The 25,151-nt window shown below is 43.9% G+C and overlaps 1 protein-coding gene across 4 annotated transcripts in view; it reads left to right on the forward strand.

The window, feature by feature from the left end:
• Positions 1-13,625: 13,625 nt before the first annotated feature.
• The window catches only part of TENT4A (terminal nucleotidyltransferase 4A), a 62,542-nt gene continuing 51,016 nt past the window's right edge, over positions 13,626-25,151 (forward strand). For all 4 annotated transcript variants that reach the window (XM_069808824.1, XM_069808825.1, XM_069808827.1 and 1 more), the window contains exon 1: positions 13,626-14,452. In XM_069808824.1, coding sequence (XP_069664925.1) covers positions 13,626-14,452 — 827 coding nt within the window. The remainder of the gene's footprint in view (positions 14,453-25,151) is intronic.

Genomic DNA, 25,151 nt, shown 5'->3' on the forward strand with positions numbered 1-25,151 from the left:
AACCTGTGGCACTAATGCAGATTTGCAGGATTTTAATGTTTTGCAAGGGCAAATATGTTTCCTCTTTCATTCTCTGCCTGCTTCTTTGAAAAATGGTGGCTGTTATTGGAACAGGAGAACTGCCTTGAAAGCCCCCAACTGTATTTTGAAATTGTTCAAGCGTTAAAGCAGAGTCATTAATATATACTAACATCAGTAACCAAAGATAAAACCACTCTTTAGGATGCTTCAAATAATTCTTGAAAATTTTACTAGGCCTCGGAACCAAAGACTAATAGATTAAACTTAATATTTAGCATAAAACAACACAGTATGTGATCATTACTGATAGAATAAAGTAATACTAGGAAAAGTAGTTTAGAAAATACGAATAGCTATGCAGACAGCATACAGCAGCATAGTCTTATGAATAGAAAGCTAAATGACCAAGAAAAAATGAGCTGGGATATTTTCATGAGCAAAAAGAGAACTAGTTTGTTGATGAATAGGATATAATTTTTATTAATTTTACGTTGAGATAAGGTAATATATTTGATTACTCAGACTGTGATAATTTCATATTAGTCATTAAAATAGTAAAGGAAAAATCTGGTGCTATGCATTGAACCTGTGGTCACCCAGAGGTTCCCATCTGAAGACACTTAAAACCCTCCTTGAAACACGATCTCTAAGTGCGGATCAGTTAGGTAAGGTTTTTCTGCCTCAGTAGTTTAATTCCCAGTAAGTGTTCCCTAAGAAGTGTTCCTGTAGCATTATTCCTGGACATAATTTTTAGATCCATGGCTTAGAGTGGTAAGGAGGAGGGTGTCATGGAGCATGTGGCAGCAGCCCTTCTTATCTGAGCCATGCTTGTCGAATTGAGCACAGCTTTCTTGTTGCTTCCTAATGTGTTCTCAGCAATGTCTCCAAGAAGATACACTTAAATCTCTCAGAGTTGTTTCTGAGAAGGGAGGCCATTTGGCCCGATGAGGTAGAAGACGTCTAACACAGCTCTGACGAGGTACTGTTGGAGTGATCAGGATGGAAGCACCTGCGACACAGCACGCCTTCTCACCCACCAAATCTCACCAGACAAAAATAAAACATGCTTGTGAAACTTGAGTTTCTCTCTCTAACTAGGAAAGTCCACTGAGGTAGATTTGTATGTATATTATTTTGTTTTTAACTCACTCATTTTATAAGTTCACCTTTTTTTGTTTTGTTTTGTTTTGTTTTAAAATGATCAGTCCACTTTCTAATAAAACTAGATATAAAAAAAATCAGGTTCCATTCAAAATTTCCGTACCCATGATATAAGATTCTCTCAGTTCTCAACTTGTTACTTCCTTTGCTCACTGAGGTCTGGTGTCCTCATTAGATAGTGTGTGGCTATTGCTGGTGGAAGAGTTTCTTCCTCTGATTTCTGTTCCCTTTGTAAATTAGTCCCTGCAACATTCTGCTTTGTTGATTTGCTGTCCTTTAAAATCTTCGTTAAAAGTATCTATTTTTTCCTTTGTGCTGTTCAGTGTCTTTGCTATTATGCTGTAACTTCCTCTAATATATATATGCTTTTTATAAAACACATTGTTCCTGTTGCTATCAAATTTTCTTATGAATCGTTATTTGCTCCTGATAAGTCAAATGTTTATGCACGTTTGTCGTGGGTTGACCCTGGCTGGATGCCAGATGCCCACCCAGCTGCTCTGTAACTCCCCTCCTCAGCTGGACAGGGGGGAGAAAAAATACAATGAAAGGCTTGTGGGTTGAGATAAGGACAGGGATATGACTCGCCAATTACTGTCACAGGCAAAACAGACTCCACTTGGGAAAATTAATTTATTGCCAATCAAAAGTCAGAGTAGGGTAATGAGAAATAAAATCAAATCTGAAAACACCTTCCTCCCACCCCTCCCTCCTTCTCAGGCACAGCTTCACTCCCGGTTTTCTCCACCTCCTCCCTCGACAGCAGCGCAGGGGGACGGGGAATGGAGGTTGGGCTCAGTTCATCACATGTTGTCTCTGCTGCTCCTTCCTCCTCAGGGATAGGACTCCTCACTATTCCCCTGCTCCAGCATGGGGTTGTGAGACAGTCCTTTATGAACTTCTCCAACGTGGGTCCTTCCCACGGGATGCAGTTCTTCATGAACTGCTCCAGCATGGGTCCCTTCCCTGGGCTGCAGTCCTTCAGACACAGCCTGCTCCAGTGTGGATCCCCCGTGGGGTCACAAGTCCTGCCAGCAAACCTGCTCCAGCCTGGGCTCCTCTCTCCACGGGGCCACAGGTCCTGCCAGGAGCCTGCTCCAGCGTGGGCTTCCCATGGGGTCACAGCCTCCTTCGGGCACCCACCTGCTCCAGCATGGGGTCCTCCTTTCTGGGCTGCAGGTGGAGATCTGCTCCACCGTGGACCTCTCTGGGCTGCAGGGGGACAGCCTGCCTCACCGTGGTCTTCCCAAAGGGCTGCAGGGGAATCTCTGCTCCGGCAGCTGGAGCATCTCCTCATCCTCCTTCTGCACTGACCTGGGGTCTGCAGGGCTGGGGCTCTCACATATGCTCACTCCTTTCTTCCAGCTGCTGTTGCACAGCAACTTTTTCCCCCTTCTTAAATACATTATTCCAGAGGTGCTACCACTGTCACTAATGGGCTCGGCCTTGGCCAGTGGCAGGTCCATCCCGGAGCCGGCTGGCATTGACTCCGTCGGACATGGGGGAAACTCCTACCAGTTTCTCACAGAAGCCACCCCTGTAGCCACAATAGGGGTCACTGGATGAAAGATACTTGAAAATCATTCATCGTGCTTGGTCATCTCTAATGCTCCTTCTGTTTCTTGACTAATGAGATCTAACTTTTATAACACATTTTTTGCCCTGAATTAATTTCCTGTTAGGCAAATACATTTCCCTTAGCGATCTGAAATGGTGACATAAATACAAATTCTACTTTACAACCATTTGCACAAACAGAATTACTGTCTGATGTTCACACAAGGAATTTAACTTTATCCGCTTCCCAGAAGTACTCATACGTGAAAATCACTATAACACGGCCTGGCCCATATATGCAGGCTGAGCAGAGGGGCCTTCCAAACATCAATAGAAAGCAAAGCAAGTGAGACTGCGGCCAGCTAGGGAAGCAAGCTTCTGTAAGTCACTCCCATGACTTTGTATTAGTATGTCATTACTATTCTCATTAGTATGACAGTATTAATCTCTGTCTGGAAAATAACTATGGAGAAAAGATTGCTTACTGAAGCAAAGTTTTAGTTTGTTGTTTTTTACTTCGTTGTGTTTTTTTTTCAAATAATATCAAGGCTCTTTAACACAGAATTGTTAGTGTTTGTGCTGATGAATTCTAGGCAAAGCACTGTTTACAGGAGGAGCAGAAAGGGAAGTGCTGGTACTGACCAGAAACAGAGTTTGGTCCTACATTTATTAGTGATTTGCAACTTAAATATGTTCTAAAGTACATGATTGTAGCATAAGATGTAGCGGGAAAATACAAAATACAAAGCACAGCTGTATTGTTTATAGAGGCTGTTTTCCATAACACCGTATGTTTCAGCCTAGGGAAGTATGCCTCCATGGGCATTTCGAACAGCAGCCTTTGAATGGGCTTTCATTTTAAGTAAATCTGTTTTCTTAAAGGCTCTCCAGCAAGCATTTGGCATAGATATTAGTGAAGTCTCCAGGTAATTTTGATCCATGGGAACAAGGTCTCTTACCTCTGGTAACCTCTGTATAAATTCCTCCAGAGGAACGTACTTCCTTTTTCTGCTTCCTGCTCCAACAGCAAGGCCAGCTGTTTGGCAGCCAGGCTGGGCACTCAGCCAGAGCTCTACTTGATCTAGAAAAGGTTTTTATCTTTCCTAATGTACACTGTAAATATTTTGTTCTGGCAGATCTGATTTGAAACTTTCCTGGGTGATTGATGAGATCTGCCCTGAGACATCACAGACCACTTCTTCAGTGTGAGTAACTGCAGATGTAACTTCTGTGAGATCAAAACATTTTGTCCCTAATTCCTCCTCGGTTCCATGTGGCCCAAATGAGGGAGTTCAAAATGAACAAGAGAGTTTGAATCAGGCCCAGCAAAGAATTATGCCATGCAGTAGAAATGGCAAGAAATTGTTCTTAGCAGCTGCACAGAAAGCCAAGGCAGAGCTGTCTATCCCATAAATGGCACAATCAATGTCAAACCACTTCCACCCTGTCTCGTAGCCCTATGCCAGAGCCATTGCCAGCACCAGGCAATAGGATCCTTATGGCCAGGTTAAAAGTGGTGCATTATGCACTGTAACCTGTTGTCGACAAGAAACATATCACACTCAGGGCAGGGGACAGATTTCCCTTGTCACAAGGATGCAGAATGTAGAAAACAGCAGGAAGAAATACAGGGCAAAAGGTGAAAGAGGCAGCTTCCACATCCTCAGGACAGCAGTTGTAGACAGATCCCATAGATTTATGCAATGGCACTCTTGAAGCATCCCACTGGACAGTATGGGGTATAGACTGGTACTGTGTATTGTTCTCACAGGTAAGTTAAGAAAGAGAACGGCCAAGAGAGAGTCTCCACTAGAGGTGCAGAGGGACTGGTCAATCTATACAAACAAGGAGCTAGAGGAGGATGAATGTATCATGTAGGAATTGGCTGAGTCCCTGATACAGCATCCCATGAGAACACCACTGTCAGAAGGGATAGTCTCTGGACAGCATGACCTAGACCATCAACAAGGGAAGGAATCAACAGAAGCATTTGAAAAACATGGCAATGACGTTGTCAGAGAAGCACTTTTCAACCAGTGAGTGATATATGTGTACAGTTGGAAAGGGCAGTAGCATGGCTTTATGCTCAGAATCACTTCTGTGGAGTTGTCTGCATGGCCAGTCTCACTTAATGTCTCCTAATTTATGGTAGATAAACTGAGCAAATAAGAGGCAGAGACTACACAAGAATTATTCATTCAATGCATTTTGTTCTACAGTTTTCTCCCACCATGCAAGACTCATTGGCGGCACGGATCTTAACTCGCCACACTGGTAGCCACATGGCTTAGCTGCGTTCTGAGAATTTTGCACAATCGTAAAAACCTTGAGGTTTAGATTGTGTTAATGTCTGTCACCTTCTCAGTACATGCTCAAGAGATTATTTCCATCCAGCAAAAATAGGTGTCATGAACCATGTCTGTCACCACCTCATGAGGAACCACATGGGATAAACTTCATAGATTGATCTCACCAGGCAGCTCTGAATGAGAAAACAGCTACAGCCTGGTGATGAAAAGAGGCTCTCCAGGTCCCACTAGGCAGCTCTAGAGCCACAAGCGCATCTGTCTTATGTCCAAATTAACTTGTTTCCAATGAGAAGGAGGACTATGCATCCTTGTCACCACACCGAAAGAAAAAGACAGCTGAGCAAGTTTTGTGTTTCTGTGAACAGAACAAGTACTCCATCTACCTGCTCCATGACATCAGTCAATACCACACCACGAACTCTGCCAGAGACTCTGCAAGAAAAGAGTATCCCATCGTGAGCTTCATCCAGCAGCAACTATGACAAACAAACAAACAGCTTCTCATTAGAATTGTAGTACTGGAGGCCAGACTGTTTGAAGGGAGGCTCCTGGCTGCAGGGCAGTCAGACCTCTCACTGCCATTGCAGATACCTGTCACGTTCACTGCCGATACTCACAGACAGGAGATACAGGCACTGCCATCACAAGGGGCCTTTGGGATCTTCAGGTATGGTCTGTTCATTTACAGTCTTCAGGATCCCAAAGGCATGTCTGTTCCACTGCATGTGCATAAGGTCCCAGGATTTTCGAAATGCTACTGACAAATTGACGAAGTTCTGGGGAAGTCCCAGCTGATCTCTGTCCACAGTCTGTCCATGCACTGGAAAGAACTGATGGCGAGGCTGTTTACTATGTCTCAAGGGAGGCAGAGGAAGCTGTAAAGTGCTATACGGTTCCAGTATTGAGCTAGGAGGATTTGGTGCAAGAAAGTTGGAGTGCTGGTAGAAAGTCTGTGGGAGAGGTGTCTGAAGACTGTTCTGTGGGTCCCTGGCCTTGACTTTAGCTCCTTCAGAGGGCAAACAGCAAATGCGTGTGCTGGCGGATGAGTCAGCGCTCTGCCAGTTTTCCTGCCCCCCCGACCAACACCCGCATCTGTGCCCTCCTCTGTTTTCCTTATTCCTAGTCCAGGTCTTTCTCTACATCAGACTAAATGTTCAGCCATGCTCTCTTACTGACTCACACTTTTCCCTTCCTTGCTCCTATCCGCATTCTAAAGGACCTGCTGAACTGTATTATTCTTTCCTATCAGTCCCTATCTAATCTATCCTACAGCTGCTGCACATTAGTGTTTCCTAGAAACCCTGCCAAAAAATCTTGCTCTCCTTCAATCTTCTGTACTCCTTCGCTCACTTATCCATGGGCCAATGTGAATATGGCTCAGGTCAGCACTTCTATGCTGGCATCAAGCTGTTTCTCTTCTGGAAGTCTCCTTCCTGAGATGTCCAAGTGATTTAGTTGTGGCCCAAGAACAGTTAAAAATAATAGCTTTGAAGGTGGAGATGCAGAACATAGACATACTTAAGGAGGGGGAGGTGCATTGCAACAGAGTGCAGTTTCTATTTAAAGAGCAAATGCGTATAGGTATGTGCATGTGCTGCTTATAGATGAGGACCAGTGGGCAGGATGAACCAACAAAAAATACCTAGGCAGCTGACCACGCAAGATAAGTTAGCTTCTAGACATCTGTACAAGATCAAACATGGCTTTGATCTAGCTTGGAAGCTAATAAAAGTGAGCTACATCTTTCACCATGATAGTGTTTGCGGACACCTGATGTAACTTTCCTTTAATTCTATCCACAGTCATTCTGCTGTGCATAAATGATTCTTCCAGGTTTAGCACAGAAGCAGCTGGTGCCCTATCCGATGCCATGTTAACATGGCAGATGAGGGCTCCAGGGCATATCCCCACTAAGCAAATTTTACATCAGCTCTCTCACGACTTGTCCCGTATGCCTTAGCACTTTTTTATCCTGTTTTTTTTTTTTAATAGTATCTTGCTCTCCTCAGCAGAAAGCTTACATTCAACAGATCTGAATGAAAGCATTTTTATTGTCATATTGTTCCTAGGAGGAACAATGCATTAATTACAGATTCTTTTCCTAGCAGAAGGTCTAGCCAGATCTACTTTTTCCTTCCATTTTAGAGCATGCACAACCACACCATGAGCTGAGATCCCTTCCCCTTGCCAGGATTCACACAGCAGGTTCTGTATGCCCTCAGCTGCCCTCTACACAATAGCCTGGAGAACGACAACTTAAAGATGATCCTGGCACCTCCTAGACTGCAGACATGAGTAAGGGAGGAATCCTGACCAGTTCATTCCCATGAACTTTCATGAGAGTCTCATAATGTATTCTCTCAACCTGTCATTCAAAAGCAAGTGATCTTTCTTACAAAAGCAATGGTCTGCAGGGTTCTGCATTAACGAGGACAAGAGGACAGAGCATCCGATTTCACACAAATCTTGAGATCCCACCTGGAAAAACACTTTCAAGAGCTTTATAGATATTTAACATAAACTTCACTTGCTTATGATCTCTCTCACAGATTATTTTCTACACCTAAAATTATTCTTAAAACCCTCTCTCTGCTTGTTATCACGATTTGATTTCCATGTCTAAATAAGCCTCTGAAGAAAGAAAGTCTGTAAGATTTAATTGCCTTCAATTAGGTGTTAGTGCTGGCAGCATGTATTCTCTCTTAAGAAAACTGACAAGTCTTAAAGGCAGAAATTCCTAATCTCTGAGTTAAAAAAACAAACCTTCCAAAATCTGTATCCTTCCAAACTTTGTCTAGATGAGGAAAAGAAACAAAATAGAACACAAGAACAATTTAAAAATTTGCATAGACCATCCTTGATGCAGAACAATTAAATATTAATTTGTTTTATGTCACAGAAAACTGTAAAAAACATGCTGTGTTAAGTATTTAATTGCTTTGTAATAAGCCAAGGTAAATATTCATAATAAAGCAGCATTTTGAAAGCAATCCCTATCAGACCCCCAAATATATCAATGAAAATAGAACATGGGTATATCACGGTGACTGGTTTATCTTGCTCCAGTTGTAGCACTGCACATCTATACAACGAACACAGTGACGAAAGGACTCCAAGACAGAGTTCCCGCCGCAAGCGCTGACACACACCCAGAAGTGTGAAGCAAGAATCACACCTGGCTGTCCACGCAGGCTCTCCCCTCCAAGCTGCCACCCTAACTGCAAGCGTAACTTAAGGAATGGCTTGTAAACCACCTCCCACGCTTTCCCCATTTACCACCCAGCTGTGTTGTGTAGGCAGCTAGAAAAGGATTTTTGTGTGTACGAACATGCCTGGCTGGAAGCTGCAGCTGTTCAGCTGTTGATTTATCATCTGTTCAGCTTCTCCGACACAGGGCTGGCAACCCTTCTAGGAGTGGGGGAAGATGTAGTGGGAAGAGGAGACGGCTGGTGGCTGACAGCTGTTTCAGCCCCTGCACTTTAATTGGCTCTGAATATGCCTCAACACCCTAAATTTGGCTGGTGCTCGGTATTCATCAGAAGAGGATGTAGAGCCACAAAGAGAAGAAGGACTGAGCAAAGTGGAAGATTTAAGGAGGAAAAGATAACATGATTTTAGCCTGTTCAGGGTTACTCATGCCAGGCCTTCCTTAATGGGAAAGAGAAGCTGTTCTGAAGAAGGCAAAAGCCTGTGTTTTCAGAGGATGGACTACACGAATACTCCAAATCATGCCTTGTAAGAACCAGAAACTCCTGTTCTGGGCTTCTGTTCGTCTCCCCATTGTGATCAGCTCCGTTTGAGAGATGAAAACTGTATCTCTGTTCTCCTATCCAGGAATGTATTTACTGAAAATAAAGTGACAAGAGTGCAGCTAAGGAAACTGTCTCCCCTTTACCTCCTCCCCAACACTGTCTCCTGGTGACCAGCACACTCTGAAGGTCACTCATTAGAGATGCACCTTCTTGGCTGGACAGCCTTTCTCTCACACCCCCATCCAGCTCAAGACTGTGTTTGTTCAGTTCTTTCCTCTTGCCGCCTTCAGCAGACACAAGTCTGGTCAGATATACTGCTGAACCCTCCTCTCTGTGCCTTCTCCATCCATCCTATGGGCCACAAAGGCTATGAAGGAGATCAGAGCTGGTGAGCGTGAAGAAGGTTATGCACCAGAGGCTTGCAGCGAGGTTGTGGGTGACCAGAATGAAGGTCATATGGGACAAAATCCTGGAGATGTCCCGGAGAATGTGAACTGTTGGAGAACCTGTTGGTCGCCTCTTGGCTGCTGTGTCACCCTAGTGGAATCATACACGTGGCAATTCCCAGCTTCAGAGAACAGAACCAAGGTTGCATCACATGGGTGTGCTGTATTTGCATCTCATCATTTCCAAGGGTGTAAACTGAGCCACATGAAAGGTATGAGACACTATCTGCCTTTATCTGCATTAATGAGTTCAGAGGGTTCGTTAAAAAAAAAAAAAAAATTAATAGCAAGCATTGGGCAACACTGCCCTGTATATATCCCACTTAGGTATTCAACTCAATTGCCATTATTTACCAAAACATATGAACTATTCACAGAATTGAAACTGCAGTCATCAGGATGTCACAGTCATCAACTACAAGGTTACCAAAGACTCCAGCACTGTCACTGTTGCCAAATCAAAGATGTATTTGGCTGAAGCTGAAACTGAAATATAAACTTCATCCAAGAGGGAGCTGTGGTTGTGTTCTCTGCAACAAGCAGCCAGATTAAAACACTTTATAACAGTTAATTAAATGACCTCAGGAGTAATGAAACTACATTTTTAGTCATCAGTTCTACAACTTCAAAGTTAAATACCATCTTAAAGAAAGTCAAGAAAAATGAGTAGACACAAGGACATTGTGTTACTGGCGTAAAACAGGCAATGCTAGGATGAGGCATTTTAATATGACATTAATAATCTGAATCGAACATTTGAACTTCCCCACAGCAAACAAGGCATGGTGTCTCTTGAGGTTAGGATCTTTTCATTATCTGCATCCTCACAAGTTCACCAGTGGGCAAGAGGCTCTTTTGAAAAGAAAGAAAATTTTTCTGATGATCAGAACTATATTTGACTTTCAAACTTTCTGAGAGTCTTACCTTCAGTGAGTAGTTTCATTCAGTAAAGGACAACTGAATTAAAATCAACCAGTCTTTTAAAAAAATCAGTTATTGCAAAGGAAATTCTCACTACCTTTAGAGGGAAATTCTCACCTTAAGGAGACAAGATTAGAAACATGCTTTATTCAGATTTCTTGATGGAGATGCTAGAAACAGAGGAGAGTAAGGGCTGATGTTAGAAGATGGTCATTTTTCTTGTCCTTGTGCCACAACAGGCCACTGGGTGTTATTTCTTCATATTATACACACTTACAAAGGAAACATGTAATGTCTCCTTTTCTGTAGAGGTATTTCAGTGACTTGCCGCAAGCTTCAATGAATCATCGTGGGATACATGAGTGAACTGGTGTATTAACAAACCATCACTTACAGATTTCTCAGAGGAGACTTCCTTCTTCTCCGTGTCCTTAAAATGTGGACCCCTGAGTAGGTGGTGCCCAAAACTTCCATCCCATGCTATTACACTCACATGGTATTTGCTGCCTTGACCCCATAGAAAGAACTGACAAAGCACCATTGTAGCTTCAGAAATTCTGTCTATGAGAACACAGTTTAAGTCAGTGAGAGGCAACCCCTTCTAAGACTGCAGCTACTTCAGGAAACAGCCAGGACCCTTCCAAGACAGTGCTGGGATTGGTGAGAGTCTCAGAAATACTGTGTCTCTCCTCAAAAGCTGCTTTTGAGTTATTGCCTTTTACAAGGCAGCACTCTCTACCAGCTAGACCTGAAAATGAAGTTGGAGATAATTTTAGCAAAGTGGGAAATGAGGCTCTCTTGAAAGTGATGACTTTTAAAAGATGGCACCAGGGCAGGGAAGGAAATAGGAAATCAGGTCATGACACTGCAGAGCTTGGAATTGCCTCCATAGGATCAGTCCTTGTGTCTTTTTTTTTCTACCCCCCCCCCCCCCCCAAACACTGATCAGTACTTCTTTATTAAGATTTTTAACTCAGCAGCTTGAAGATGTGATCTTCACCTGTTGTGTGGAAAGTCAAAACATGGAACTAAAAAGGTTGAGATCTGGGCTTCACGGCCTCCTCAGCCTTCCCAGTACTTCAAAGTGGATCTACAAAGTAATCATTCTCACCACCAGCATACCACACTGGCTCGGCTTGCAGAAATACTGCCAATCCTCGCCTTTCCTTGCTGAACCTGTGCTACCATAGAGGCAAGAATGCAAAGTATTCAGGGCTAAAAGAAGAAAGAGACAGTATAATTCTGTAGTTTATTTCTTACGGCATTTATATAAAAAGAACAGTGTTGAGGGACCTGTTTATTTGTCTCCATTCAAGTTCAGTTAAAAACAAAACAAAAATACCCCAAATCCTTTGGGAAGATAAACTGTAAAACCAAGGGCTGCTATCAGTACCTCAAGCGGCTGAAGTCTGTGCTGAAGATCTGTATACCTAGTTGACCATGCAAATTAGAAGGGCACTTTGGTTTCATCAGATGGAAATTCTGGTGAACATGCTTTTATACAAGACAACCTAACGTCTCTTTCATGAGGTTTGGTTTTGGTTAATTTATTGCGTAGTTTTATGTGTAGTTTGGCTGTTATTCCTGAAAGCAGATCTGCTTCTTAACAAAAACAAATGAATGAGTGACTTCCAACAATAAACATTAGGCTGTCACCCTCAAATCAGTTTCTCTTGCTCTGAAGCCTAAGGGTATAGTTAGAGCATACAGCTGCATCAAATACAACTGCCCTCTGCTAACAGATGACAGTCCAGATCTCTCGTCCCCTCTCTACCCCCTCCTTAGTGCCAGCTCTGATCACTAAGTAAGCTCATTCAGTATCAACTGCTGAAAACTATTACTTTTCTTCCTAGTGCAGTTTTCTGCTGAATTAACAAGTTAAATCTGCTCACTGATCAGTATCAGGGCTTGTGCAAGGGAAGAGGGAAAGGGAGTAGCAGGATTAGGGAGAGCGGGACCTCTCCTTTTCCCTTCTGTGGCAGTAAGTTGTTAGTGGGACCTCTCCTTTTCCCTTCTGTGGCAGTAAGTTGTTAGATCACCTAAGCCGTGCCATGCAACCGCACGGGAGGGCTGTTGTAACTGGGATTCCCCGACAGTATTTGTCATGCACCTACAACCCTTCTCTCTGCTGTTCTGCAGTCAGGTAAGGGTTGTATCCGACTGACCGGCGACTCTGGGACCACCAGAAGCTCTGGGGTACACTGGGGAGAGGACACCTGATCCATACGTGAGCTGAAGCTGCTCAAGGAAAAGGCCAAACCGCTGCATGAGAAGGAGAACGGTTACGCACATCATTTTGGAAAGCTGGCTCTCAAAGCGGATCTTCAGACCGCAGAAGACATGGCCTACCCACCGTCGATCCCACCCCAGCAGCCACACGCATTTTACAAGCCATCTCTGCACAATGAGCCCCATCTACTGCAGAGACAGACCCCCCCCCGACCCTCCAGCCCGGTAACAGCCGAAGTACCCAGCAGAAGTGGAGTACTTCTCGGCGGTTCCTCGGTGCTAGACAGCCAAGCCGGAGAGCGTCCCCTTGCTGACGGAGTGCCTGCTCCTGCCCGTAGGCGGGCCCCTCCGCTCCTGGGCATCCCCATCCCCCCCGCGGGCCTGGACGGCCCTGCTCAGCCCCCGGCCCTGAGGCCTGCCCGCGCTCGCTCCTCATCTCGGTTACTCCTCAAAGTTCACCCTTTTATTTCTGTGGGAACAGGGCTACGCCTCTCCGAAGGGACCAGCCCCGGCACGGAGAAGACAACAACGCGGTGCCTGGGGATAGACGGCCGCTGGGCCGCGGCCTCACGCAGGCTCCCGCCAGCAGGGCCCAGCTCGCAGCAGCCGCCGGCCGCCTGGGCTGAGGGCGGGAGGCCGGCAGGGCCGCTCTGCGGAGGCGCGGCGCCCGCCGAGCCCCCTCCTCCCGCCCGAGGAGCTTCCCAACCCTCCCGGCGTCCCTCCCGGCCCCGGGCGCGCATGCGCGGGAGAACGGGCGCGCCGGAGCGGGGGAAGCCCGCCCAACGCCCTTCGCGCCCCGCCCCGCCCGCCTTCTCCACCGCTCTCGGCGGGCCTGGCCCCGCCCCCTCCCGGGGCGGCCAGCGCGCATGTGCGGTTGCCAGGGCGGCCGTCTCCAGTGAAGGTTTAAAATCTTCGGGGCATGCGCAGTGCTGGTTCTGGCCCTGGCGAGGGGGACGCCACATTGGAACGGCGAGGGGGAGCCGCTGCGGGCAGCGCCGGGCCGGGTACAGTTCGCGCCGTCTCCGCTCCTCCCGAGCCGCGCTCGCCTCGCCCGGCTCTGCTCCCCCCCGCTTCTCCGGCCGCCCTCCCGCCCTCGTCCCCGCGACACATGCCGCCGCTGCCGGCCCGCGTCTAAGCGCCGCTGCCGGGCCCGGCGCGCTGAGGCGAGGGAGCGGGCGGCGGCGCGGCGCTCTGGCCGGGCCGTGAGGGTCGGAGGCGGGCGGGCGTGGATGGATCCCCGCGTGGCCTGGATCCAGCCCGAGCAGAAAGGCCCCGCGAATGCGCTGTGGATGCAGATCTGGGAGACCTCGCAGGGCGTGGGGGGCCGGGGCGGCGCCAGCTTCCCGCACTACCTCTGCCTGAACTCCCCGGCTCTGGACTCCGCCGCCTCCCCGCCCCGCGGCCACAGCTGCCTGCGGCTCGGGGCGCCCGGCGGCGGCGCCTGCTGCTCCTCCTCCTCGCCGCCTTCGCCTTCGCCTTCCCCTCCGGCCCTGCTGACCGGACTGGTTCCCGCCGGCGGCGGCGGCGGCCCCGCGGCGGTCAACGGCGGCGAGGGAGGGCGGCGGCTGCAGAAGTCGCCTTCCGTGTCTTCCTCGTCCTCCTGCTCGTCGGTGGAGTCCGGCACCGAGAGCCCCGGCTTCTCCTCCTCGGGATCGTGCAGCGGCGGCGGAGGCGGCGGCTCCTCCTCTTCCTCCTGCGGCCCCCGGGCGGCGGCGGTGGCTCCTCCCGGGCTGCTGGGCAGCGGGGCCGGACCCGGCGAGTTTTTTAACTTCCACGAGAACAAAGTGAACGGTGTGAACGGGCACCACCAGCCCCCGCACCTGGCGCGCAGCCCCCACCCGCCGCCGCCGGCCTCTCCCCAGCAGCACCAGTACCACCCGGGCCGTAGGAAACGAGAGAATAAAGCCAGCACCTATGGGATGAATTACCTGCTCTCCGGCAGCCGTGGCGTCGCCATCAACAACTCCCCCCACCAGCAGCGGCAGCCGCCTCAGCCAGCACTGCAGAGCCCCGGCACACCCTGGAAGACCAGGAAATACAGCCCGGGAGTGCAGGGGTGAGCAGCCGGGACCCCTGGGGCTGCTGCAGCCCGAGAGGAAAGGGGGACCTCGGCAGCCTCTCCTGCAGCCCTGCCGGGCATGGGGCGGGAGGTGTAGGGTGTGGGTTGGGGTCACACAAATTCCTCCGGAGCTGGTTGCGGCAGTGAGGTCGATGATGGAGGATGGTGGGGCCACAAAACCGTGTTCTTTCCTAAATCACCTTGGCCTGTGCTGGCTGGGTGGCTCCTGACCGAAGTGGCGACGCTGGCAGGGCCTGGCAACCCACAGATGCAGGGTCTTAGGCCTTGCCTCGTAGTAGGTTGAGAGGTGAAATTGCTAGGCCACCGTCAAACGACACCTACAATAATCAAAGCAAAGATGGGTGGGGGATGCTTGTCAAAGCTCCTAGGGGTCAATTCAGAGCATAAGGGGGAAATGGAAGGCTCGGAGAAAACCCTTGCACTCATTTTTAAGTGCCTCTGCTTAGGGTGTAGCAGGCTGATTACTTCGGGGAGTGTTAGGAACATCAGTTGAAAGGGAAGTGCCCAATTCTGGCTGAAGTAAGCATGAAAGTCAATGTGGTCTTAGGATGTTTTTGGGGGAAGTGTTCTAGCTCTAGAATAGATTGAGCCAGCCAATATCTGAACTTAAGACTTGGCTTTCTAAAGAGATAGCTTTTATGAAGCTTATCCTATTCTGTGGCTGTAACTTTCTCATATAAATGGGTCGTTAGTAAGGCAGAGTATTCAGTTTGGTCCGATTGGTGTGTAGAAGGGACTAAACTTCAGCAAAACACCTCTGGGGTGCTCCGTGAGATTTCTGTATTTCAGCTGCCAAATTTCACTCAGTCTAGGGGAAGTGTTACTTTCTAATGTTAAGGTTATTTTATTCATGGAAAAAGTTCTGGCTGCATTGATTGACCATAGCAGATTTCTGATGTCATTTCAAAAATAGTTTCTTGGAACTCCTAAAATCCAAGACCCTTGGATGCCCATGGAGTAAAGGCACTGCATGTTTGTAGAGGGAGGTAGATAACAGGGTGCGCTTTCAGGGCTGGAGAAATCTGGGAGATTTAACTTAAGGACAGCATCTTCCTTTTCTCTTTTGCATGGTACTATCAGGCGTCAGGTACATTAAAGTTATCCAGAAGTTTTAAAAGATGTTTTCAAAGTTCTGTTTTTGCAAATCGTACCCTCTCCTGGGGAGGACAAGACTTAAGACTACTGCTTTTTAATTCCAAACTGAGACTGAAAATGAAAATTGCTTACAGGAAGCTAAGATTTGGATGTTTAAGAGGCGTCATATGCTGGGAGCTTTGGGTCCTGTACTAATAAGATGTGTGTCTAAAATTCCAATAGTATCTTAAAAATAGTCTGAATTTCTTTGTTTTATTTCCCTAGAGATGCAGTAGAACACCAAGTTAACATTTTAATTATCTGTGTAAGGCAAGTCAGTGTCACTGAGGTAGATCTCCAGGCAGGCAGATGAGGGAGTGCCTGGGGTCACCCAGCAGGTCTATGGCAAACCTGGGAATCGAATCCAAGCACTGCAGGTTCTGTCCTCTAGCTGTTAGGCAGCACCACCTGTGCCAATCACATATCCTTATCTTTCATCTTCTGCCTTTTTGTTTTCTGTTGGCTTTTCCCTTAATAAAGCTTATGGCACTTTTCAAGTGTAAGTTTATAGAGAATCCATACACAAGAAAATTGTTTAGCCAAGCTTCAGTTGCACTGTTCAGTTCCATAATACAGGTTGTTCTTTTGCTGATGTGTTAATGACAAGTTCTTGGCTAAATATCTTTGAAAGTGGAAGCTGTGTTTCCTGATCTTCTGTCATGGATCTGTATTACTACAGTGAGATCTGGTGCTAGGAGTGGGACACTGGTAACTACAGCATGTGTGATGCCATAGGTCCAGCTTTCCTTAGAGTAGCAGGGAACTAGTGCTGAAGGAGAGCATGGAAGTTGAAACCATAGACTTAAATACGAGAAGCAGTTTCTGCCTTAAACTTGGAGTTCTGTTACCCAAGGTGAATTTTGGACAAGCGTGTATTCTAAAACAATTTTCTGATTGGTGTTAGGAATCTTTTTTATGAAGTACTTACATGATTGAAATAACAAAAATACTGTCACCGGTGGAGTGGCTTTAGGTGTCTTATCTTCTGCAGTAATTCCTGACTACTGGTGAGTTTAACTTAATTTTCCTGAAGCCAGGGCTGGTGTATTAATTGGCTGTTCAAATAAAAATGCACTGAAAAGACTGGGGTTGGAACAGATCCCTACAGAAGTTTCTTCTGGATCCTTTATGTTCCTGATTTGTTGCCTGGTGTTACCTGGAACTGTCAGCCCAGTCCTGAGGCACCACTTCCATAACTGTGATGGTGTACTGACAGAGCATCTTCAGTGGTGTCAAACTGGTGTATGCAACTGTCAAAAAATGTGATCCTTATGGTCTTCAGTTGCAGTCTGCTTTGGACATAGATTATAGGAAGGAGGACTTGTTCATAGATGCTCTTACACTCATATTATGCATGAATGTTAGAGCTTACTCTGCCATGAGTATTGTTCTCTGCAGAACGTTTTTCTACAACACACTGGAATTTCCAAGTGATGTGCAGTAGCTCACAGTGTTATTGTATTGTCTTTTGGTAACAGACTAAGAAGGGTAATCTCTGCCCTCTCCCAGGCTGCAGTAGTACTTTTGATGAAATGCCTGCATGCTTTGAAATAGCATTGTGCTCTCTCTGCTTTCTCATTCAGAGCTGGAGATGGTCTGTAGCAGTGCAAGTTGTCACTGTTTTTTTTTCAAATGGATCATATTCAGTGGCTTTGTGATGGTAGGTGTGGTGAGGTTTAGGAATGCTTTATGTTGTAAAGGCTCTGTTTTGCTCTGTTTTATGTACAGCATTCCTTTTTTCTGGTGGACTTGTACCTATTGCTTTTACCACCTTCTGACAACAGCATGCCAATCTTTTGTATTGTAAAGGAAATTCTCCCTCTCATAAAACACAAGTGTGAATAGCCATGCTTGATTAGATTTCATCCTAAAGCTATGCCTTAGGATGCCCTAGATTGGCCTGTGTCATCTTTTTTTCAGATTTTTTGAAGGTAAGGAGTGAGGAGAATGAAGCCGTGTTTATTCCAGTGCTTCAACAGAATGATTAATATAGAAACAGTGTAAATTCTTAAATGCCTGGGTTTAGCTTAGGAGTACTGATGACAAAATGATTGGTTTCATATGCAATGCAGATAAGTGTCCTTTAATATTGTGAGGTTAGCTCAAACTGTTATGACTGATGTTCAGAACTATATATGTTTTCTTGCTGTAAATTATCCTCTGTACAAGAGGATGCTGTAAAGTATCCTCTTGAGTGGTTTTAAACTACATCTAGCATCTTAGGGTCTGCCGCCTTTGTACATCAAAGTAATACCTTCTGTTTCTGTAAAGTCAGTATCTTAAATATATCTGACTAATTTAAGCATCCAGAGAGTTTAAAAGTGCTGGAATTTTATTTCAAAATATAGAATCAAGCTATTCTAAACTTTTTACTAAGGTCTCTACTGCTAGGTTTGCATTGCTTGGGTACACAGATAATAGGGCATTTATCTCTTAAGATGTAGCTAATAGCTTATGAATAGTACAAAATCATATCTGATTTAATTATTCTGCTTCTTAATAGGAATTTAACAAAGTAACTAAAGAATTAAAGCATTTTTAACAATATGAGCCTGTTTTGCTTAATACCTTCAACTACATATTCAGATAAATTGTAGATTTTGAATGAGATCAGTGCTGAAATACCTGGCATATCTGCCTGGTACATTATAGTGCTGTGCAGAAACAAAAGAACTGGCTTGTTGAGGATTAGTGTGGATACCAGAAGTGTTATGATACATTGGAATGGTGCTCTGCCTGAACTAATTAGCATTGGATAGCATCTGTCTACTTACTGCATTCATATTTCCCCCTCCATACCTGTTGTCTTTAACTATTTCTTGATAATGACACAAGTTCTGTTGTAGAGCACAACAGTGCAAACACCTCCACATTTGGTTAGGCTGAAGGAGGATTCAGGCCAGCCTTGTCTGGTGACCATAGCAGATGCCTGGGAAGAGTCCTCATAAGTAAGGTACGCTTATGACGATGCTTCCCCAGAAGACTTGTTTCAGTGTTCACTAGTTTGGAGCTGAAGGATACTGTGTACCAAACGTGATGTCCAGAGATTCATTTCTGTAGCTACTCAGATGTGGTGGTGTTACTATATACTAAGTGTGTATTAGGTTTTGTTTATTTCTTCATCTGTATGCTGAAGTGTTTCTAATTCCAGTCTTACTGGGTTTTTTACTTTTATGATATATTGCTGAACTTCGGTGACCAAGATAAATTCAATTACTGGGTTTTGTGCTATGCATTGTTAAAAATGCATTGCATTCAGGGCCTTCCAGAGCTCTAGTTCCACGTTTATCAATCCTCACTTCTTATTATGCTGCTGTCAGAGCTGGACAATGCAAATTAATGTGTAGGGATGCCACATTGTCAGCCTTTTTTGCAAATTTTATTTTCTTGTACTTTGCCTGAGCTGGAAAAATGCAGACTTTGGAAACTCTGTGAAGCCTTTACTGTCTACATTGGGGTGTCCAGCACTTGTAAGGGCTTTAAAGGGATTCCCAAGGCTGTTATTCTAACTCCATCCTGTACTTAACAGTGCTGTCTTGCTCTAATACCTTCTAATAAAGAATCAACACAGTGGGCTATACTTCATCCACACTACTGTTAAATCATTAGTGTCTGTTATCTGCAATGTTCGGTGGTTACCTGTAGTGAAGGTCTTAATGTAAGAGGCAGGCAGTGCTGGCAATGTACACTTGGTTCTTGTTTCATCTGGCTTTAGGATCGGGGCAGGGGGCAGAACTAGGCAGTATATACTGTAGTATGCAAGGAGGAGGGCAGGGGTAGCTAGGGCCTGTTAGTCATAGTAAATTTCTGGACAGAGACTTGAGAGAGCATCGTGATGTGGTTGAAAGGATTGTTTTCATGCCTAAAGGTTGGTATGCAGCAGAGTTCAAGGGTAGCTGCTGGATGAATTGTCAAAAGAACATAACATCTCTCTTTTGTGGTCGACTAAGTTGACTAGAGTAGGTAAAGCTCAAAGTTTCCTTGCAAAGTGGCTGCCTAGTGTAGAGTTAGACCGGTGCTTTCGGTAAGGGAATGAAAGGAATGTTTTGGCAGCAGTAGACTTGAGAGAGAACATAGTATTAGAGGTCAGAAAGGCTGAGCTACAGTAGTAAAACATGAGAAGGCTTTGCATGACAGGTGCTCACATCTGTGTGTAGAGGAAAATGGGGCATGTTTGGAGCAGTTTAATCCTGGCATTGGCTTCATGATGCTTTTCACAGTTAGACTTTGGCAGTAGAGATAATTGGCACTAAGAACATAAACAGCTGTACTGGGTGAGACCATTAGAGGCCAGTGCCAAATGCTGGGAGAAGAATATATCAACAGGAGCCTGTGGTGCTATTTCCTGGAATACTCTCTCAGATTTTAAATGATCTATGGTTCTTGGACTACCTGGGCTACAGGCAGTGCATTGTTAAACTTGTTGTGGATTTCTTGTATGAATTTGTCTCATCTCATCTTGAGCTGGTATGAGGTTTTGGGATCAGCAGTGTCCTGTGGCAAGGTGTTCCCCAGTTGAGCTATGTGTTATGTAAAGATCTTTTTTTTTTTTTTTTTTTTGGCCTGAGGCTGTCAGTAGGCTTGTAGGTGCTGGCAGCCACAGGTCTGTGCATTAATGACGCAGTCCATGAATGCTCTTTGCGGCTGACTTGAAAGAGGGAAGGGAAAAGTTGAATCACCTGACAGTTGTCTGTTTTCTAGTCTATTTAATCATTCCTTGTATTTGAAGCTGATTCCTGCCTCTAGATTTTTATCACCTGTGTATGCTTTACAGTTCTGTTGTATCTTAGGGACTTGGATGAACCAGACCTGTGTGTGATAGTGTCACAGTATTCCTAGATCTTAGGCTATCTTGTTCTATCTTGTACTTTGTTTCCTGATTACTGCCACGGGACTTGCCTGTTCTTTTTGCTTATTGAGTATTGAAAGGACCTTTTAACGGAATTCTTATTTCAAGATCTTGATTATCAGTGTTTAGAGCTGGTGTAGAGCCCCTCATTGCATCTTTGTAAAGATAGAATTTTCTCATATGCCTCTGTCGTGCTTATATTTATCCCATTTCAAATTCTGCCTGCTGCTTCATTGTGCACTCTGTATTTTAATGTCCATCTGCAGTTTTTGAGCTGGCTTATTCTAGATAACCTTGCAGCCTCGGACTTCTCTTTACTATTTGTCCCAATGCCAGATCACTTAGGAGGATGTTGACTAGCATAGGGCGGTTCCGGGCTTCACTGATGACCTTCCTTTAATATGGAAACTAAGAGTTCCAGCAGCTTGTTTTCTCTTTAAAACAGTTCTTGATCTACATGAGGGTCTTCCCTCTCATCCCATGTCAGCTTAGTTCCTTCATAAGTCTTCATAAAGACATGTGGGACCATTATCAAATGCCATTTGGAAATCCAAGTAGATAACAGGATTTCCTTTGTGGTTCACTGATTCTTGAAAATAATTCCTAATGGTTTTAAGATGCTACTCCATTTACGAAACCTATGTTGACATCTTGATACAGTCATAACTATTCATGTATTGCATTGATTCTACTTTTGACTAGTTTGACTATTATGAATGACAAAACTAATACTTTTAAATTAAAAAAAGAAAGATGGCTGCTTAATGTTCTTCTGATACAAATGTAGTATCAAGTGAGTGCTGCTTTTGATGAATACCAAATTATCAGGAATAGATTTTGCTGTGAAGTATTTTCTGCTAAAAAGTTGGCTTGGGACAAGTTCTCCCTGTATAGTTAGAGATCAGGGAAGCCTCTGAGGGATAAAAAAAAAAAAAAAAAACAACAACTGGCTTCTCTACTTGTCATGCATTGTGATCACTTAACTTTCTCTGTTCTGATCACTTAATTCACTTAACAGAAGCAGGTTTTTTGGGCTCTTGAGCTAGTTTATCCTTTCTCAAGCATAGGTTTGCATCTCATTAAGTTGTTCCTCATAATCCTTTTTAATATCCTTAATCTTCCAATCCTCTTTTCCTGCTTTGTACATGACTTCAGGATTTCTGAAGACATCTTCTGATGCTATCCTGTGACAAGGTAGTAGAAGCTCTTTCTTTCCCTAAAATCTGATTAGCGATGCATGCTTTTGCTAAACAACCAGTGTGGTATCTTTAATACTGGAACACCTTATTCTTTTGGTTGAGATTCTTAAATTAAGAAGCTCTTTTATATGGTGAACTGCAGCAGTACTTAAATCCAGAAGAGCCTTTTCCAGCTTTCGTTACCTTGCAGAGATACTGACTTTGAATGTGCAGGGTTTGCTGCTAGTGGTGCTTTGATGGATGCATTTTGAATTAGACTCTGCTGCTTGAGATTATATCAAGAGTTGCTGCTTCTTTTAAATGTTTCAGTGGCTAACCTGGTGTAATGCATACCTGATCTACATGGGCATAATTAGTCTTTCATCACTAATGTGTTTTTGCTGTTGCAACCTTTCTGACTTGTCTGGGATGTTAATCGCTTGCTATCTTTGGGCATTTGGAAAAGAATAGTATTAAGACAGGAATTTCAGTGTTTAGCGGTTCTATTTATTGGCATAGTGAGCTTGCTGATTCAGTTCCAAGGTTTAACATATGGTATGCTCCTTCACTGATGCAACAAAATAATTATGTGATGTTTTCTTGGTGGTGTGGTGAAGTCCAGCAGCCTAAGTCAGGAGTAACGTACAGCTGTTCAGAAGCTTATGTAGCAGATCTATTTTGCCGTGTATTAACTTGCGGATATATCAGTTTCTTTTCTACATTTTTATAATGCAGCTTTTTCAAAGTACGTCCAGCCATTGAAAGGTAATTGGTTGAGTTTTATTGGATTGACATACTTTGCAAAAATAGGTTAGTTTTTGATTCTTTTTCTCTTCCAAAACACAAACAAATTCTGTTACTTAAGTCTGGAAATTTGCAGTGTAAATCAGTCCAACAAGCTTAGTTTCTTGAGTGCGTGAGCTGTCAAAGTGCTCTTAAGAGGTAAAATTTAATTGACAAGAAACTCAATCTAAAATTAGGACTGGCTCTGACTTGCAAGAGTGTGGGGCAAAGAGAAGGCTTAGAGGGGAAATAACAATATGATCTCTTGTGGAGAAGGTACAATATATGTTATAAACTACTCTTTGTTCTGTGGATGAGAACAAAAGTACTTTTTTTTCCATTCTCTCCTTAGCTAACATGCAAAGTAAGCTTGATTCTTCTTTGAGTTTAGTATTTAGGGTACCTACCTATAAAACATTTCTAAGTTCTATACAGTTGAGATTTTTTTTTTATGCCAGTCTTTGAGTTTGCTGCCTTCCATACAATTACAGTGACAAAGGTAACTGCTGTCTGAATTACATAGTAATGCGAGACTGATTTGGTGTGGCAGTACAGTCTGTGAATGTAACACTATGTCTTCATAGTTTCTCTCATCTGTAAGCCTATAACATTGCATAGGGCATAGAGTACTATTACCTGAGTGTTACTGGTAGTGAGGAGGACTGGTATAAAAAAAGTAAAGGCACCTGATGGGTGTTGTGAGTGGGATGGGAATTGTAAGTTCATCTCATCTTCTTGGTCATAGTTCTATTTTTTTCTACTTTTGCAGATGTCTTAATCTTAGATAATATTGGAAAAATTCTGTATCTCAGAATATACTATTGCTTTCAATCATATATATATATTCTCCTTTATTTCACTAAACTGTGTTCCTGAGTTTTAGACTGTAACACTGATTTCAACTATTGAATGCATTTGATTGTTGTAGTGTAAGATTTCACCTGCACTTCCATGATAATGCACTTGTGCTTTGCAGTAGTTGTAGGTGAAGGTATAGTTCAACAGATTTCTGAAATATGCACAGTGGCTGCTGGGCCTTTCGCCATTTAATTTTGAGACAGCAAAGTCCTCGGGCATGTTTCTGAATTCACACTTTTATGAAAGAACTTATCCTATTATTAGTAACCTTTATTTCAACAAAGCTTCTGCTGAAATGCTGCCTATGCCTCCCCATTTCTTTACCTCTCTTTCCTACTTACCCCTGGTGTTACACCCACATGCTTTAACTGTGACATCTATTCTTTCCTTTTATAAGGATTCTTGGCTGATGTGTTAGACTTTTCAGTTAGAAAAATATTCTTTACTTACTGGAATGAGTATGTTTTTAAAAAGGATCAGTTGTTCCATGTAAATGATGCAGTCATAGCTCTGTTTCTTTAGAATAAATTAATGTGCTTAGTAGTGTAGACATGATGTTGAAAAGAAACATGCTTACTTGAGGGAACAAAGTTGCTGTAGCTTTTCATTCATCTTCTAGTTTGTTGATGTTGTTTGAGAATTTCATTTCACTACATTGAAGTTAGTCCTTGAAGTAACAAGTCAATGTCATATATAATAATAGTTGTAACAGTACAGTAAATGATGAGTAAAGTGAATGATCTCCTTTCTTAGAAACCTGCCTTTAAGGAAAAACATTACAAAAGTCTGAGAATGTCTCCTGAGTATTATTTTAACCTGAAGACTAGAAGTGTGTCTGCCTTTCCTAAAACAGTAAAAGGGATAAATTTTTGATAAACAAAAGGTGTCAATTCTGTTGCATAGTTCAGCCTGTAAGCAGCAGATGTTTACTGTGCTTAGCAGTAATAGCATTAGTGAATGGTAGGTTCCTCCAGGCTGTTAAAATTACCGAGCTGAATAGTGTAGCAAGTACAAGTAGCCTCTCTTCTGCATCCCTGCGTTCTAATCTTTTCCACCTTGCATTGAGTACAGTTAGATCTCACCAATGAGTTTCGTTGCCAGTGTTTCTATAAATATAGTGAAACTGCCTTGTGAAAAAGTCAATTAAAACGCTTATCTTTGCTAGGAAAGTAGTGTAATAGGCATCTTAAAATGTGATAGAAGATAGCTAGGTGCTGGGATGCTGCTGGAGCCCAAATTTTTTAAGACACCAGAAGGAGATTGAGAAAATTGACTCATGCTGTATGTTGAAAGAAGTTCTATCTTAAAAAAAAAAAAAAGAGTTAAGATGTTACTTATATCTGCATGTACATCATGTGCTGCAAATTGTAATTCTGTTCCTAATGTTTAAGATACTGTCACAGTATCTTAAGTCACAGCATACTTAAGAAGTAACGAGTGCTTATGAAAGTCGTAGAGAATACATCAGCAAAATACTGTTGTGTGAATATCCCATTGTGATCTGTTTTTTCAGACACCAAATTATTCCTTCAGCTAATAGAGAAGTTACTCTGAGATTAGTCCTAAGCAGCATACAGCATCTTGTTTTATGTATATCAGAGCTGCTTTTTTGTGACTGTGTTCCAATAACCTCGTCTGAGCAAAGATGTTTAGAGAAATGTAAACTATAGTAACATTACATTTTAAAAAAGTATCTTGGTTTTGAGAAGCTTCTTCAGGAGGAAGCCAAAAGGGTAAAATGCTTGAAAATGCTGTATTAAGGTGGTTGTGTTGTCATATGCTGACTGTGAAGATAGCTTTGATTCTTATCCAGGAGGATGTAGGCCAGGAAGATGATGTTATCTGAGAAGTAGAAGGTGTTGAATTAAGGAAA

This window comes from Haliaeetus albicilla, chromosome 21, assembly GCF_947461875.1.
Source record: "Haliaeetus albicilla chromosome 21, bHalAlb1.1, whole genome shotgun sequence".
Classification (NCBI taxonomy): Eukaryota; Metazoa; Chordata; class Aves; order Accipitriformes; family Accipitridae; genus Haliaeetus; species Haliaeetus albicilla.